The 14948-nt window shown below is 50.8% G+C and overlaps 1 protein-coding gene across 1 annotated transcript; it reads right to left on the bottom strand.

The window, feature by feature from the left end:
* Nucleotides 1-32: 32 nt before the first annotated feature.
* On the bottom strand, nucleotides 33-4844 carry PHOX2A (paired like homeobox 2A). The gene is made up of 3 exons (XM_017673033.3): nucleotides 4438-4844; nucleotides 2123-2310; nucleotides 33-1163 (listed from the first exon to the last, which is right to left on the bottom strand). The coding sequence occupies exons 1-3, from the start codon at nucleotides 4652-4654 to the stop codon at nucleotides 714-716; spliced, it is 855 nt and encodes a 284-aa protein (XP_017528522.2). The 5' UTR covers nucleotides 4655-4844; the 3' UTR covers nucleotides 33-713.
* Between the last annotated feature and the right edge of the window lie 10104 nt (nucleotides 4845-14948).

Raw genomic sequence — 14948 nt, 5'->3', positions numbered from 1 at the left:
GCCCCATCCTGGGTACTCTGAAGGGTTGCCAGAGTGATGTCTTCAATAAATTAAGTTTTATTTGGATTGAGCAAAACTCACCTCAATAAATTACAAGTTTTTCAAAGGAAAAGAACAAAAAAAAAAATTAGGAAAGAGGAAACCCCTCTGTTCCGTTGCCCTGGCAGCCCCTCCACTCATCTCTAATAGCCCTGTCCTCTGCCCTGGACCTGCTGGGGATTGCAGGGGACGCCGAGGGACAAATTGGCGGTGGGACCCTTCAGGCTGTTCATTATGCCAACTGACGACCAGCCTTTGCACGGGTGGGGGCAGTGTGGGTGGGCCCGAGGGCGGTGGCAGTAGGCTGGTCCCCAAAGTGAGGGGTGAGCCAGCCAGCTGCTGAGCTGGGGTGGGGGGTGGCCTGGCTGTTTCTCCTCTGATCCCTCACTGGAGAACCGTGATAGGGACAGGCGTTATTTGATCCCGGTTCCAAACAAAGCCAAGTTAGAAGGGTCTCCGGTGAGAAGTACCCCGCTGTGCTGGGTGGGGGGGTGGGGTGAAGATGAGTGTGGCCCTGACTTGGTCTCCGGAGGCACACTTACGGGTCAGGCACGGTGGGGGTAGAGAAGGACGGGGCTTCCAGGCCGGCGGCCGGGATTGGGAGGGACCCTATCAGGTCCTGGAGGGGCAGGGGCGTCTCTGGGGGCTGGCCCGGAGCCTCCAGAGTCCGACAGCTAGAAGAGATTGGTCTTAAGGGCGGGGCCGGGCTTCCGGTGGAAGGACGACAGAACCCCCGAGAAGGGCCCCGGTCCGGGTTCCGCCGGCTGCCAGGCCTTAAGCAGCTCGGCCGCGCCCGCGCCCGGCCCGCCGCCCCCACCGCCCGCCACGCCTGCCCACAAGGGGCCCTTGAGCGGCTGAGGCCCGGGGCCGGGGCCAGGCCCGGAGCCCAGGGCGGCGGGCAGCGGGCTGGGGCTCAGGCGCGGGCTAGCCAGGCCGGGCGCGGGCGGCGGCGGCAGCGACGCGGTGCTGTCGGGCGTGGGGCTGCACGTGGACTCCTTGGAGTCGTCGTCCTCGGACGAGCAGCGCGCCTCGCCCTTTTTGGCGCCCGCCGCGCCCGCCACACCCTTGGCGCTGGCCGCGCGTTCCTGTTTGCGGAACTTGGCCCGGCGGTTCTGGAACCAGACCTGCGGGCACAGGGGGCTGGTCAGCCCGGGGCCGCAAGGTGCGGGCGAGACCTCCATCCGAAGGGGCCGGGTTAGGTTATTACCCTCAGCCTTCCGAACATTGGCCCCGGGGCCCTACACCGCTTGGCTCGTCGCCTGGTCTCTCTCTGCTCCCCTCCTCCCCTGCACTTGCCCCTTCCCTTCCTCCAGGTCCTTAGGGTCTTCCCCTGGGGATTTGCTCACCCTTAGTCCCTGCTGCCTCCCGGTGTTCTTGCTCTGCTGGAGGGGACTCCTCCTTCGCTCTCATCACCCAAAACCCTAGCACCCCAACTGCCTCCTGCAAGAAGCTCCGGAGCTCCTGTCTGGAGTGTCCCACGGCGGCGGAGAGCGGTTAGGGCAATAGCGAAACCTTTTTGTCCAGGTTCTCCAGTAAAGGCGGGCCAGCTGAACATTTGTACTCGCATTTGCAAGGTAGACAACAAGAGTCTGCCCTGGCAGGGATCTCGGCCTTGAGCCTGCCCCGAGCCCGGGCTCTCCAGGCTCAGGGGTTTCACTGCTGTAGAGCTGGGGTTAGGGACCTGGAGGCGCTGCCTGGCTTCCCCGGAATCCTCTTGCTTCGCTCGGCCCTGAGACCTCCTGGGGCTATATCCTTCTACCCACCCTGCCTCGGTCCAGGCTTCCCAAGCATCACTGCATGCCTGGCCCTACCAAGGAGACTGGGGGGAAATTGTGGGGCCGAACCGCTCAGTTCTCCCGAGGGCCTCCAGTCTGCCAAGTCCTGGCCCCACTGCCTCCGCCCGTTGCCGGTCCTCTCCTGCCCAACCACCTCCGCAGGCGCCCACGACCCTCACCCTAGATGTCCGCCTCCGGGATGTCCTTGTCTGCCGCCGGAGTGAGGCCCCTATGTCCCGGGTCACCAGGGCACTAACCTCCCAGCCCCCTCCGGGCACACACCCGCACACACGCGCGCAAGCACCCACCTGCACGCGAGCCTCAGTAAGGTCGATCTTGAGTGCCAGTTCTTCGCGCGTGTAAATATCGGGGTAATGGGTCTCGGCGAAGACTCGCTCCAGCTCCTTGAGCTGCGCGCTCGTGAACGTGGTGCGGATGCGCCGCTGTTTGCGCTTCTCATGCAGGCCCGACGGCTCCGGGAAGAACTTGTAGGGCACTACGGGTGTGTGCGGCAGGGGGAACAACGAGGGTGGGGGGGAGTCAAGGGCCAAGCTCAGCCGGCTGAGCGGGACCGCTCTCCTTCCCCCACCCCTGACTTGGTTGTCCCTCGGCTTCCTCCTCTCAAGTCTTGGACTGAGCGTCTTCCGTACGCTCGATGAAGCCGTTAGGGTTGAAGGAGGACAGGGCGCACGGGAGACCTGGGGCCCAAGCGCAGCAGCGAAGGAACCAGAATCTGATCCTCGGGTCACTACCGCTGACCTGTCTTCGGCCCTCCACAGTGTTCCCTCCACCTCTCACCAGTCTACCTGCCAGTCTGCCCGCTTGACTTCAGGTCCTGCTCTGTCCACCCTTGCCTCGGCTGTCTGTCAGGTCGCACCACATCTTGGGCCTCCCCAGTAACCATTTCTGGACCTCCGCTGGGTGACTGACACTCCCCTGCCTCGGCCTCCTTTCAGCCTTGCTGTGTACTCTGCCACACACAGACTATGCCCCCTTTACTCCTCTGCCTTCTCTCCTTCCCAGGCCAAGTGTCCTTAGCCCCATCTCACAGTCTATTCTCCTCCAAGTGTCCCCCTCTCCTCTTCATCCCTCTCCATTTATCTCTCTTCAACTCCCCCCTTCTGGACCGTTCTTCTCTTTGTGCCGAGTGAGAAAGGCCCTTATTTCTCCCCACCCAGGTTCCTCCATTTTCTTTGCCCTTCTTCTAGCTACCTCGCTCTGGGTCCCAACTCCCCCAAACCTCACCGCAGGCCTACCCCTCACTCTCTTCCCATTCCTATCTTCCATCTACCCTATCCAGTTCCCATTGCTCCACAGTGTTTCTGACACTTGCCATACCTAGCTCCAACCCTGTCCAGGTCTTCACATTCTCCAGGGGGCCCCCAATATCCTTTATCTTTGTCCTATCTACCCTAATCTTTGTCTCCAACACCCCATTCCTAAACTACCTTTCTCATCTCTGTTTCCAATCTTGTTTGGTCCCATCTCCTATAATTCCTGTCCCTAACTCCTGATTCTCACCTCCACCTCCCCAACCCTGGGTCCCCATTTCTCCCAGGGTGTCCAATCTTTTCCTGCTCACATTTCCCTGTACCTGCCCCCATCTCCCCTATCTCAGAACTCCATTTTTCTTGGGCCTATCTCCCCATTTCTTGTCTCCATCTCCGCAAGTCCCATTTGAATCTGGCCCAAACCATCCAATCTTCCCACCCCTGTTCTAGTTTCTGGCTCCATATCTCTGGTTCTCATTTCTCCAAATCCAGGTTCCTGTCTCACAACCGGCCTCACCCCCAGGCCACACTCTTCTACTTGGGTTCCAGTGATCTTTCCCAGGAAGGAAGGAGATAAGGAGATGGGTGGAGCAGCCTGGATTCTAGTGGGAGTGATGGGGACAGCGGAGAGGCTCCATGCGGTTGAGTATTCATTCAGATGGGGACTTGGGTCAAGGGGCTTGGCTGTGGGGTGGGGGTGTTAGCTTCTGAGTTCTGCAGGACTCTACCTGGGAGTCTTCTGGGGCAATGGCGAAATGGCTTAACGACCTGGACACCCTTTTCTTCCAGCTATGGAATAGGCTGTGGTGGCACAAGAGGGTCCCGGCACTGCAGGGATGGATCCAAAACTGGGAACGAGGGACCTGGTGGTGCTGCGACTCTAGGAAGGTTCACATCTGGGCAGCTGAGCTACGGCAGGAGTACTTGCTGGGAGGCAGACATGAAGTGGGGTGGGGATGATAAGGATGGAGGTTTGACTGGGCAGAGCAGAAGCGTCTTCCAAGGATACAGGGGATGGAGAGGTTTGGTGGTCGGTCTTTGCAGGTGGGGAGGGAAGGGCCTGGTGAGGGGCCTGGAGCTAGACCGGGTATCTATTTCCTCGATCAGAAGAGCATGGCACAGGATGTGGCAGCGAGAAAGGAACGGGAAGATTGAGAAGGTGGGGCTCAACTCTGCCTAGGGGACCCCCGTCTTACAGAGAGGATAGAGGGTCCTGCGGGGGGCGTTGAAGGGTTTCGCCAAGACAGGGATAGCGGCGGCCATGGGGGATAGTCGCAACCACTTGCCGAGTAGGGCAGAGGCTAGGGGATCCGTAGGATTTAGAGAGAGGGTTGGGCTGGGGCTTGGCTCACCTGCCGAGTAGGGCGCAGGCTGGTGGTCGCGTAGCGCCCCAAGCGCGCAGTTGGAGGAGCCGAGGGCGGGGCAGGGTGGCCCCGCCGCGGGGAAGGCTGGCCGCAGGGGGCTGTATTGGAAGCCGCCGGGCTGGCTGCAGGCGCCGAAGTCGCCGTAGGCGGACGCCTCCATGGCCGCCACGCACGAGTCGTACGAATTGAGGTAGGAGTAGTCCATCTGCCCGGGGGGCGGCGGCGGGGGCCGGGCCGGGCCGGGTCGGGGTCGAGGTCCCGGGCCGGGGTGGGGTCGTGTGATAGGGGTTCGAACGCCAGGTTCTGAGGACCCGTGGTCGATTCGGGGCGCCCACTAGTCCGCCCGCCCCGTCGCGGCCGCGCTCCGCCCCGATGCAAAGCAAGTGCTGCCTCGCCAGGCCCGCGCTCCTTTTAATGTTCAGGACCCCGCGGAGGGGGCGGGGCGAGCTCCGCGGGGCGGGGCCTGGGCACCCCAGGCCCCACCCCCATCCACCCCCTACCTCCACCCCAAAAGGTCCCCGCTGCCCTCTTAGGACACCGGAGGTCTAGGGTTGGGCTGTGCGGGGTCCCGTCCCTAGAGTCCCCATCACGCCCCAAACCGGCGCAGACCTTTGGTCTCAACGCACCGTGCCAGGCTGGAGGGTCCCGACCCCTTTCCCCAGCCTCCCCACCTGCGGCCCAGCAGAAGGGAGGGGAGCCAGGCCCCGAGGCGTTTGTGTGAAGTTAATTCAATTCGTCCCGATAACCGAGTTACTCCGATCTTGCCCTCGGCCCCGCCCCCGGAGAGGTCCCATTCCGGCGAGAACCAAGGAGGCGGCTCTGGAGGGGGGACGGAGACACGGACGAGGAAGAGACGGAGCCTGGGATGGGGGCGTGGATGGAGAGAAGAGACAGAGACGGAGACAGGGTCAGAAAGGGACAGAGACTGTGATGAAGAAAAGGACAAGAGAGAGACAGGTACACAGATGGAGACAAGCATGAGCTATGGATGAGAGAAACTGGAGACTGGTGCGAGAGGGAGACAGGGATGGAGACAAAGGTGAAATATGCACAAGAGAAAAGCAGGGCTAGAGATGAGGACAAGGCAGAGACAGAGGAGACAAAGATAAGGGAGACAGGGGGTCCAGAGAAGGAGAGACAGTCCTAGAGAAAGAAGGCGCAAGGATGAGCCATGGAGGGAAACAGAGTTTGCGAAGGAGACCAGGAGAGAGATGAAACAAAACAGGGCAGTGAGAGGGACCAGGCCGGGAACAGGCACAGAGGAGGGACGGAGGCTGAGGAGTGGAGAGAAAGAGCCTTTGGACTGCTGAGACCCAGAAGCTGGAGCGCCCGGGGGCGGAAGGATTGTGGTGGCGCTGCGCAGGCGAGGCAGCTGAGGGGGAGGGCCACCGGAGCCGGAGCCGAAGTCTCCTGTTCTGACTTGTCCTGAAAGCCACATGACCCTGCCCTGTATCTTCAGGGCCCGGCTGCCTCTCCCCTCCCCTAGTTTCCCCAGCACAGTCCCCGTCCCCCGCCACCGGGTGTGACCCGTGGTTCCCCAGCACCCCGTGTGTACGATGAATCTCAGGACCTGGGAGTAACCCAGTGACCCCTTCACTCTCAGCCTCTCACCGCCCTCTCCAGAGGCCCTTTTCTTTCCCTGGAAAACCACCTAGACTCAGTCTTCCCCTGGCCACAGAGGTGGCCCTCTGCTGACTCAGCCCCTGGCCTCCACACTATGGGACACGGAATCCTTTCCAGGAGAGCAGAACAGAGAACTTCTCTGCCCCTCAGCTCACCGAAAGTGGATTGGTCAGTTTCTCTACCCAGCTTCCTCCACCTAAATCTTGACAGGTCCTACAGATGGGGGAATGGACACCCAGTAAGAAGCCATGGGAAGGGAGCCACCTCTGTTACCATTAAAGTCCTTGGGGGATGAGAGAAGGGCTCCTGGAATACTAACCCGAGTTTACCAGCACAGTGGGAAGCATGCCCATCCCAGGTCATCTGCTTCCCTGGCTATCCATTCTTCATATCACACAAGACGCCTATCCCCATTTCCATAATTATTCCATGCCAGGGGGTTATTTTTAGGTGTTTTCTTTAATTATTTTCTAGGTCTAAACTAAAACAACAAAACTGCTTCAAAAAGTTCTCCCCACTGGTGTATGAAGTGCATCTCTCCCCCTTGACATATCCTCTATGATGAGCCCAAGGGGTCTCAGAACTGGGAATCAGACAGTGCTCTGCTCTGACCTCCCATGGCTCTCCATAGCCCTCAGGATCAAATCCAAGCCCTCACTCTGGGCCACAATGTCCTCTGTGCCAGTGCTCCGACCTGCCTCCCCCTCACCTTGGCTTTCTTTGAAGCCCACTCATATTGATCTTTTAGTTCAGAGCCATTCTCTCTGGCTGGAATGTTCATTCTACTCCCCACCCCACCCTATTCCACCCCCCTAAAACTCCAAACCTGGTTGACTCTTGTTTATCCCTTGGATCTCAACTTGGATATCACTGCTTCCTGGAAGCCTTCTCTGATGCGCATGGACTATGTCAGGGGTCCCATAGTTCCTCCCTCTCTTTTGGTTAGTCATGTCACCTTGTTGAAGTATTTGCAATAGAGTTCAAGGTCTCAGGGCAGAACTGTGTCATTTGTGAATCACTTTCTCCCCAGCCCTACCACAGTGTCTAGCTCTTCACTCTGCACATCATAGGTTTTCCCATCATAGGTTTTCCCATATCTGTTGAACAAATTAATGGAGGCTAAGCTGATCTTCATGTTGGAGAATCCTGCCCTTGTTCTGGGGAATGAATTCTCATCCCCTGACTCCCACTCACCACTCTCTGGAAAGGGATCATCCTCGCCTCTTCATTTCCTCACTCCCCAGGGACAGGAAACTTCCTCCCTCTGGGTCAACCTTCTGCCTGGAAGAAAGTCCTTCTGAGGAATTTGCAGATGATCATATCCCTTCCCCAGTGACAAAGCTGAAGCAAAGAAACAACTAAAGCTTGTATGCAGGGACAAGGAGATATGAGGGGAGGCAAAGATGCTCTTGTTCCTGTTGTCTTAGAGACTGTGACCCATCATGTCATGTCTATGGTCTGGCTACTGAGTCAATAAATTCCTCTTTCTGTCTAAACTGCTTTGAGTTGAGTTTCTGACATTTGCAACCAAGAGTTCTGACCAACGTAATCGTAAATGCTTGACACCTTTACAGGTAACCTGAACAATGGTAGTGATGATTAAAAGTTTTACTGGATTATGCATGTCACAGGGTTGACTGGGCAGTAGCTGGACACAGGACTGTGAACTTGCAGTTTCCTTTCTCTGCAGGCAGCCATTTGCATCTGCTGATTGGTATACAAACTAAAGTAGCCCAAATAAATGCTTTGAACCTTGTCCACTACTGAGTTCAGGTCTTTCAGATGGAGGAGATAGGGTACTTCAGCCTTCAGGCTGTGCACATGTGATGTGGGTGCAGGTGAGAGAGCTTCCTGAAAACTCAGCATAAAAGGAGACAGACAGAGTGGTCAGACTCTGCAAGGGCTGCACACAGTGGAGGGGAGCAGCTGCAATCTGATGTGGGGAGCTCACCCTGACTGAGACCCTCTCCCAAATGCATGCACTCCTGGAGGAAATAAAAATGCTCTGGCACGAAATGTTGTCAAAGCAATCTTGCTGTGATGCCTTCTTGCTGGGCATGTCTTCACTTCTATGAGTGATGATAGATTCTGGAGCCTGATGCTGGGTTCCAGCACTGGCACTGCCACTTTAAGACTTAGGGTACGTTACCTCAATTTTCTCATCTGTAAACTGGTTTACTTTAACGATTAGGTAATAATGTGTTTGAAGAGATTAGCTACCACCACCACCATGACCACCACCACCCCTTCTCCCTCTCACCAAGTGACTGAGCCCTGAGTGACCGACAAACTCAGACCACACTCTGGCCAGGTGCTCTGATAGATTACACCTGATACCTGAGATATAATCTGGACACACACCCCTATCTTTGCACCACAGCATTTCTATCCTCAAGATTTCAGAAAATATAAGGGCCCCATAGAGTTGCCCAGCCTGGCCCCTTAATTTTTTCAGATGACAAGACTGAGGCTCAAGGAGGGGTCCTGTGGGAAGAGTAAAAGGAAAACAGTGGAAGTGTGTGGGGTGAACCCCCACCCCGCCAGAGAGAGAAGCATACACAGGGAACCTGGTAAGGGGTGAGCAGCGGGGATGAGCCTTTTTCTTCTTCTCTGGTCCTTGTTCTGTGAGCCCGGACAGTGAGAGCGCCGTGGGAATGGAAGAAGAAGGAGAGCTCTTTCTGCTGCCATCACTTGGAGGGTGGTAGCCCAGGAATTCCCAGGTTCCACCACCTTATGCCTGTTTCTATGAGCGGCCACTGGCCCAAGCCTCCCCTCAGAACTCTGAGCAAGAACCCTGTGTGCTCAGAGCGGTCACCATGCTGAGCTGGTCTAGTGCTCTTGCTGTCAGTCCTTCTCTCCTGTGGGGGAGAACATGGAGCAGTGGTTCCCACCCTGCCACTGAAATGGGCCTCCTCACCCTCCAAAGCAATGTCCAGGTGTCATCATTGCACAACTGTGATTGGAAGCCAAGCTTGAGCAGACATCTATGTGTAATTCTTTTTTTTTAAATTAAAGTATCATTGGCCACTTCTAACAAGGGATGGAACTTGTCTAAGTGAAAATTTGACACATTGTTAGGTCCTGCTTCAGGATCCTGGAGCTCACCTCAGCCCCTTATCTACCAGTCCCATAAACAGCCTTCTTTCAATCCCTATTTTCCTCTGCTGTGACTCTCTGGTCCAGGTAGTGTTGGAGGTAAACACATCAACAATATAATCTCCCAACATGCCTATCGGAACCTATAGTCTCTTGTTCATCTCTCTTCTGTGGGGACAACCCTTGTTGACCATTCTCTTCTTCCTGCTAGTACCTTAGCCTACCCAGTCTCCCACTAATTTGCATTTTTGTTTCTTGTTTACAGTATTAGGTCTTTCCAGGGCCTAAAATATTCCACCTTCAGGGATCCCGGAAGACTGTGAGACCTCAATCCGTTTCTACAAATATTTTTTGAGTGTCTGATTTATGATGGAACTTTATGGGGCGCTAGACATATGGGGATAAAATCCTGGATGCTTTCTTTAAGGATCTCCCAGTCTGGTGAGCACATGGACATTTATCTATGGGGAGGTTCTCCTTTGAAAGTTTTAGTTGTCTGGGCAAGAGAATGGCATAGATAAGTTGAGGTGAGTTGACTCTTTTTTCAAAACTGGGAAGGAAAAAAAAGATCTGGTCCTACCAACCATGCCATCCACTGACAAGCTTACCCAAGTCTTTGTGCATGGGAAGGGGCCTGCGTAAAGGCTGCCATAGTGGACATCTATTGTATATTCAGTCCAGCACAACCCTTGTCTCCTCTAGCCACATGGCTACTCAGGGAACCATTGTTCTTACATAATCCTATCCTAAACCATGTTTGGTCCGGTTGTGGGTATCTGTCCAAAGATGGGTCAACAAAACCCTTCCTCATCATTTTTTCATATTTGAATTGAGAAACAAGTCATTCTCTTTTGAAATAATGAAAGCTATAAATAGAAAGCTCAGGAAGTATTTGCAGCCATGTTCCCCATCATGAAGAGAAGAAAGGTGATCTGCAGTGAAGGAAGAATTAACAAAAGTTGAGGCAACAGATACAGAGACTTGTATTTAGAATTTAAGAGCCTAGTTCCAGGTATTCCTGAAAAATCCTTGCTTTCTTTGCAAAATTAGTTGTTCAGCCCTTTATTGGATTTTGTTATCCAAAGCATTATGTTTAATCTACTTCAAGTTGGATTTCTGTCACTTCCAAACAAAAGGACTCAAATAAAAAAATTGGTGTAAGGTATGTAACAATGCAAACAGCAGACCCTAAACCATGGAACTAGCCCTGTCAGTGCAGGATGGATGCAGCAAGAATCTGTCCACTCTGAGCCTGAAAACAAGATGGCCTTGTTGTATGATGGTGCAGTCGCTGGGAAAACTACTGCATATTGGCTCTTAAAACTTGATGTCGACTTTTCCCCTCACCTTGTGGTTGCAACTTCAGAGGTCTAAGTAGAAAAATGGTAAAATATTGGAGTACACTATCTACATTTAGCAGTGTCAAGAAGGTGTTTCAAGAAGGGACAAACGGATGAGGAACAGCATGACAATTTTTAACTCTAGCAAGGAAGCCTCTGTCTGTGGCTGGCAATATGAGGCTGCAGCAGGAGGATAATCATGCACTTTGTAGATTGTCTAGAGTCAAGTTCTCCACCACACCCTGAGGTGAAGGCACTGATGGGAAAATGGTGAAGTCTAACAGGTGAAATGGGAATATTTGTGAAGATCTAGAGGAATTAGGGGAAGTGTGTTTCTCCCAGTCCTTCTTGGTACTCTGGCCTGACAGAAGGCAAGAGCTGACATTCATTAATACCAGCAAGTATCTGGCATTTGAAACCACTTTTTAAGTTAGGGGAGTTTTCCACATAATAGATGTCAGATACTTGCCTTCAGAACTTTGCTCACAATCAAGATGCAGACACTTGATCAAGTCAGCCAGTCACGTACACTGATCACAGACTAAGCTAAGGAATATGCAGCTAAGGACTGAGGGACTGTAAGAATTCTCTCCAGGGGCAATGGATTGGCAGAAGATCTAGTAATAGGTGCAGCAGGGCCCCTACACAGCTTTTCTTGGCAGCATTTGGGGTTCAGTGCCAACCACATCAGCTGTACATCAGGTGGTGGTGGTAGGGCTGTGCTCATGGAGACAACAATACAGCCTACTTTAGGGTATTTTCTCCAGTTGTGTGGCTCTATATCTGGTCCTCCAATTGTTTCAGTAATTCTCTGAGGTATCTAATACATTTCATAAATATATTTAATAAAATTATTTTTGCTTAAAAAAGAGTTAGTTTCTATTACTTTTAACTAATAACTCTGATACAGAAATTAGTACTAGATTGGCTGAGCACATCAGACTGTCATAGAACTGTTGGAATCCAGGAATAGTTGTGTGGACTGGTTGGGTCTAAAGGCAGGGAAAATCTGGAGATGGAGTGGCATTCAGTGGCAAAAGTTTATCAATTTATTACAAATGGTCACCTGGAATGAAATGTGCATTGAGAGCATAGACTTGGGGGATTATCAGAGATCATTATAAAGGGAATGAGGATTATAAAAGATTGTGAGGAGGCATGAAATGTTAAAGAGAGAATGAAAGATAGTAAAAATCAAACTCAAATTTTCCTCCTGTGTGAGAATTAAGAGCATTGTTTTTAAGAGGGACATGCTGCAATGGTGATAAATGAGAGGATATGGATGGCTAAGAGATCCCTGAGTCCTCTATGAGTAGTGTTAGGTTTGGTGTACATAAGGGAAAATCCAAAATAACAATAGTGTAAACAATATACTATTTCTTCTTCACTTAAAGTTAGTCTGGAGGTAAGAAGTCCAGTGCTGGTGTGGCTGCCCCATGGGCACCAGGGACTCCTATTCCTTCCATTTCCTAGGGTGTGGTGGTTTCTAACGTCAAGGTTACTTCATGTCTTAAGATGGCTGCTGGAGTTCTAGCCATCACATCCACATTCTAGGCAGCAAGAATGAGGAAGAGGAAAAGCAAAGAGTGCATTTCTCAGAAGTTCTCTGCAACACTCCTGCTTACTTCTTTTTTGCCTGAACTTATATATGGTCACCTAAAACTTAGTGGGAGACTGGGAAAGGAAGGATTCGAACAGGGCACTGTAGTATCCCAAATAAAATAGTCTTTGTTGCTGAGGAATAAGGAGAGAATGGTTATTAGGCAGGTGTGTTACCCATGACTGCATAACAAATCATCCCCCCAAACTTATTAGCTTAAAACAACACACATTTATCTCATAGTCTCTGTGGGTCAAGAATTTGGACATGGCTTACCTGAGTCTTCTGCTCTGGGGCCTCTCACAAGATGGCAATCAAAGTGCTGGACCTGCAGTCTCAAATGAAGGCTTGACTAAGGAAAGCTTGCTCCCAGGCTCACTCACATGATTGTTGCCAGGACCCAGTTCCTCCAAAGCGTTGGACTGAAGGGCTTGGTCTTTGCCAGATGTTCCCAGAGGTTGCCCTCAACAACTTGCCATTTGTGTCTCTCCATCCAAACAAGCACATAAGAATAGCCAGAGAGAATTCCAGCAAGCAGAGGCAGGTTTTTATATAACCTAATCTCAGAAGTGATATTCTATCACTTTTGTCATATTCTGTTCCTTAGAAGCAAGTTCATAGGTCCTGCCCACATTAGGGAGAGGGGATTACACAAGGGCATGGCCTGAGCATCAGGCTGCAGGAATCTCTGGGGGCCCTGTCAGAAGCTGTCTACCACATTAGGAGACTAGGGATCTCTGCCACAAACCCAGCCTCCCACTGAAAACAGCCAGCTACTTTGGCACTCTCTCCCTGTCTAACAGGATCACTGCTCTCTTGTTTGAAGATCATGTAAAGACTACCCCATAGGGAATTATCTGGCTGAGTCTCTTCATGTCCCATCCCACTGACTTCATTGTCTCCATACTCATAACCAGAATCAAACTCCAACATGCTTCAGGGCCAAATAGGAAGTCAAATTCATACGAAGGCCTCCCCACTAAAAAATTTAAATTATTTTTCAAATTTGTATCAATAATCAAAACCAAAAGTTTCTGTGATGACTGCCCTTGCACTGTTCACAATGTAAGAACTTATTCACTATGTAAGAACTTGTTCACCATGTAAGAACTTGTTCATTATGCTTCAGAAGATTGGAGACTGTTGAGAATTAGGCTTGGGGTTGATTAATGATTGTACATTGAGTCCCCTATACAGAATTTTATTGTTGTTAACAACCATTTGATCAATAAATATGAGAGATGCCCTCTCAAAAAAAAATTTGTATCAATAAGATCTGGCAAATACATGTGGGAATGGATTCTGAGGGTGCTGGACCAGAGAGGAGGAGCATAATTTAAAATTAGGCTGAACTGATCAGTATGAGTGCACTTCCCAGACAGCCTGGATTCCATGGGCCAGGTCTATTAGCTGGGAATTCTAATTGCTTTTTTTTTGAAGATGAAGTAATTTTTTTCCTTGAGTCTATAATAATATCTTATTATATTCACTGTATCACATCTCCATCTATCCATCCTTCTTCATCTGTCAATCCATTGTATTTTTGATGCATTCACAGTAAGTTGCAGACACCTGTACACTTGCCCCTTATCATTTTAGTGTGCATATCATTAACCAAAGTATTATTTGTTAATTTATCATGTATAAGTTTCCCACAGTGCAATGAATAAATCTTAAGTGTGCCATTAAATGAGTTTGACACATACTTGTGTAACCCAATCCCTTACCATCATCTCAGAAAGTTCTCTCATGCCTTTTTCCAATCAATCCTAACCCTGCCCCCTCAGAGGTAACCATTCTTTTGATTCTTTCCCACTACAGATTAGTATCACTTGTTCTTGAATTCCCTTGTGTATGCTTTATGTAAGTCTTCTTTCACCCACCATAATTTTTTTGAGATTTTCCCATGTTATGTGTATCAATAGTTAATTGTTTTTTATTACTGGGTAGTAGTTTGTTGACCGAATATAACTCTGTAGGCAGAATTTTAACACGTCCTCCAAGATGCCTGCCTCTTTGTGTACATGCTCTGCACATTCCTTAGTACTGTGACTATGATGGGATATCACTCCCATGATTAGCTTATGCCATATAGCACAGTTGACTTTTTTTTCAGTTTTATTGAGATATAATTGACATACTGAACTGTGTAAGTTTGAGGTGTATAGCATAATGACTTTGTTTACATATACTGTAAAATAATTATCACCATAAGTCTAGGTAACATCCATCACCTCATATAGATACAAAAAAAGAACAAAAGAAAAAGTTTTTTCCTTGTGATGAGGATTTTTAGCATTTACTGTTAGCAACTTTCACATATACCATACAGCAGAGTAAACTATAGTCATCTGATTGTACATTACATCCCCAGTATTTGTTTATCTTATAAGCAAAGTTGACTTTTAAAAAGGGGAATTATCTGTATGGATCTGACCTAATGACATGAATGTTTTAAATTTGGGTCAAGAGGTCAGAAACAGTGAAGTCAGAGAGATTTGAAGCATGAGAGAGTCTCAATGGAAGATTCTTTACTAATGGATGGAGGGTCTGCATGGCAAAGAATGTGAGTGACTTCTAGGAGCTCAGATGGATTTCCAGTTGATGGCTAGTAAGAAAACAGGAACAGCAGTCCTACAACCACTAAGAACTGAATTTGGCCAAGAACTTGAATAAACTTGGGAGTGGATCCTTCCTCAGAACCCCCAGAGAGAAACATAGACTGTCTTACACCCTGAGATCCTGCAAAGGTGAGAACCCAGCCATGTTCTAAGCAGATGGGAATCATGCCAGGCTCTAACTTACAGAATTGTAATAATATATGAATGTCGTTTTAAGCT

This window comes from Manis javanica, chromosome 11, assembly GCF_040802235.1.
Source record: "Manis javanica isolate MJ-LG chromosome 11, MJ_LKY, whole genome shotgun sequence".
NCBI classification, from domain to species: domain Eukaryota; kingdom Metazoa; phylum Chordata; class Mammalia; order Pholidota; family Manidae; genus Manis; species Manis javanica.
The sequence above is the reverse complement of the archived record's forward strand: the minus strand, read 5'-3'. Positions and strand labels throughout refer to the sequence as shown.

Excerpts from the sequence above, each read along its gene's own strand:
- PHOX2A (XM_017673033.3), bottom strand. The coding sequence starts at position 4,654 with ATGGACTACTCCTACCTCAATTCGTACGACTCGTGCGTGGCGGCCATG. Across the intron at positions 2,311-4,437 it reads GCCTGCGCCCTACTCGGCAG|TGCCCTACAAGTTCTTCCCG; the intron begins GTGAGCCAAGCC and ends ACACACCCGTAG. Across the intron at positions 1,164-2,122 it reads TTACTGAGGCTCGCGTGCAG|GTCTGGTTCCAGAACCGCCG; the intron begins GTGGGTGCTTGC and ends CTGTGCCCGCAG.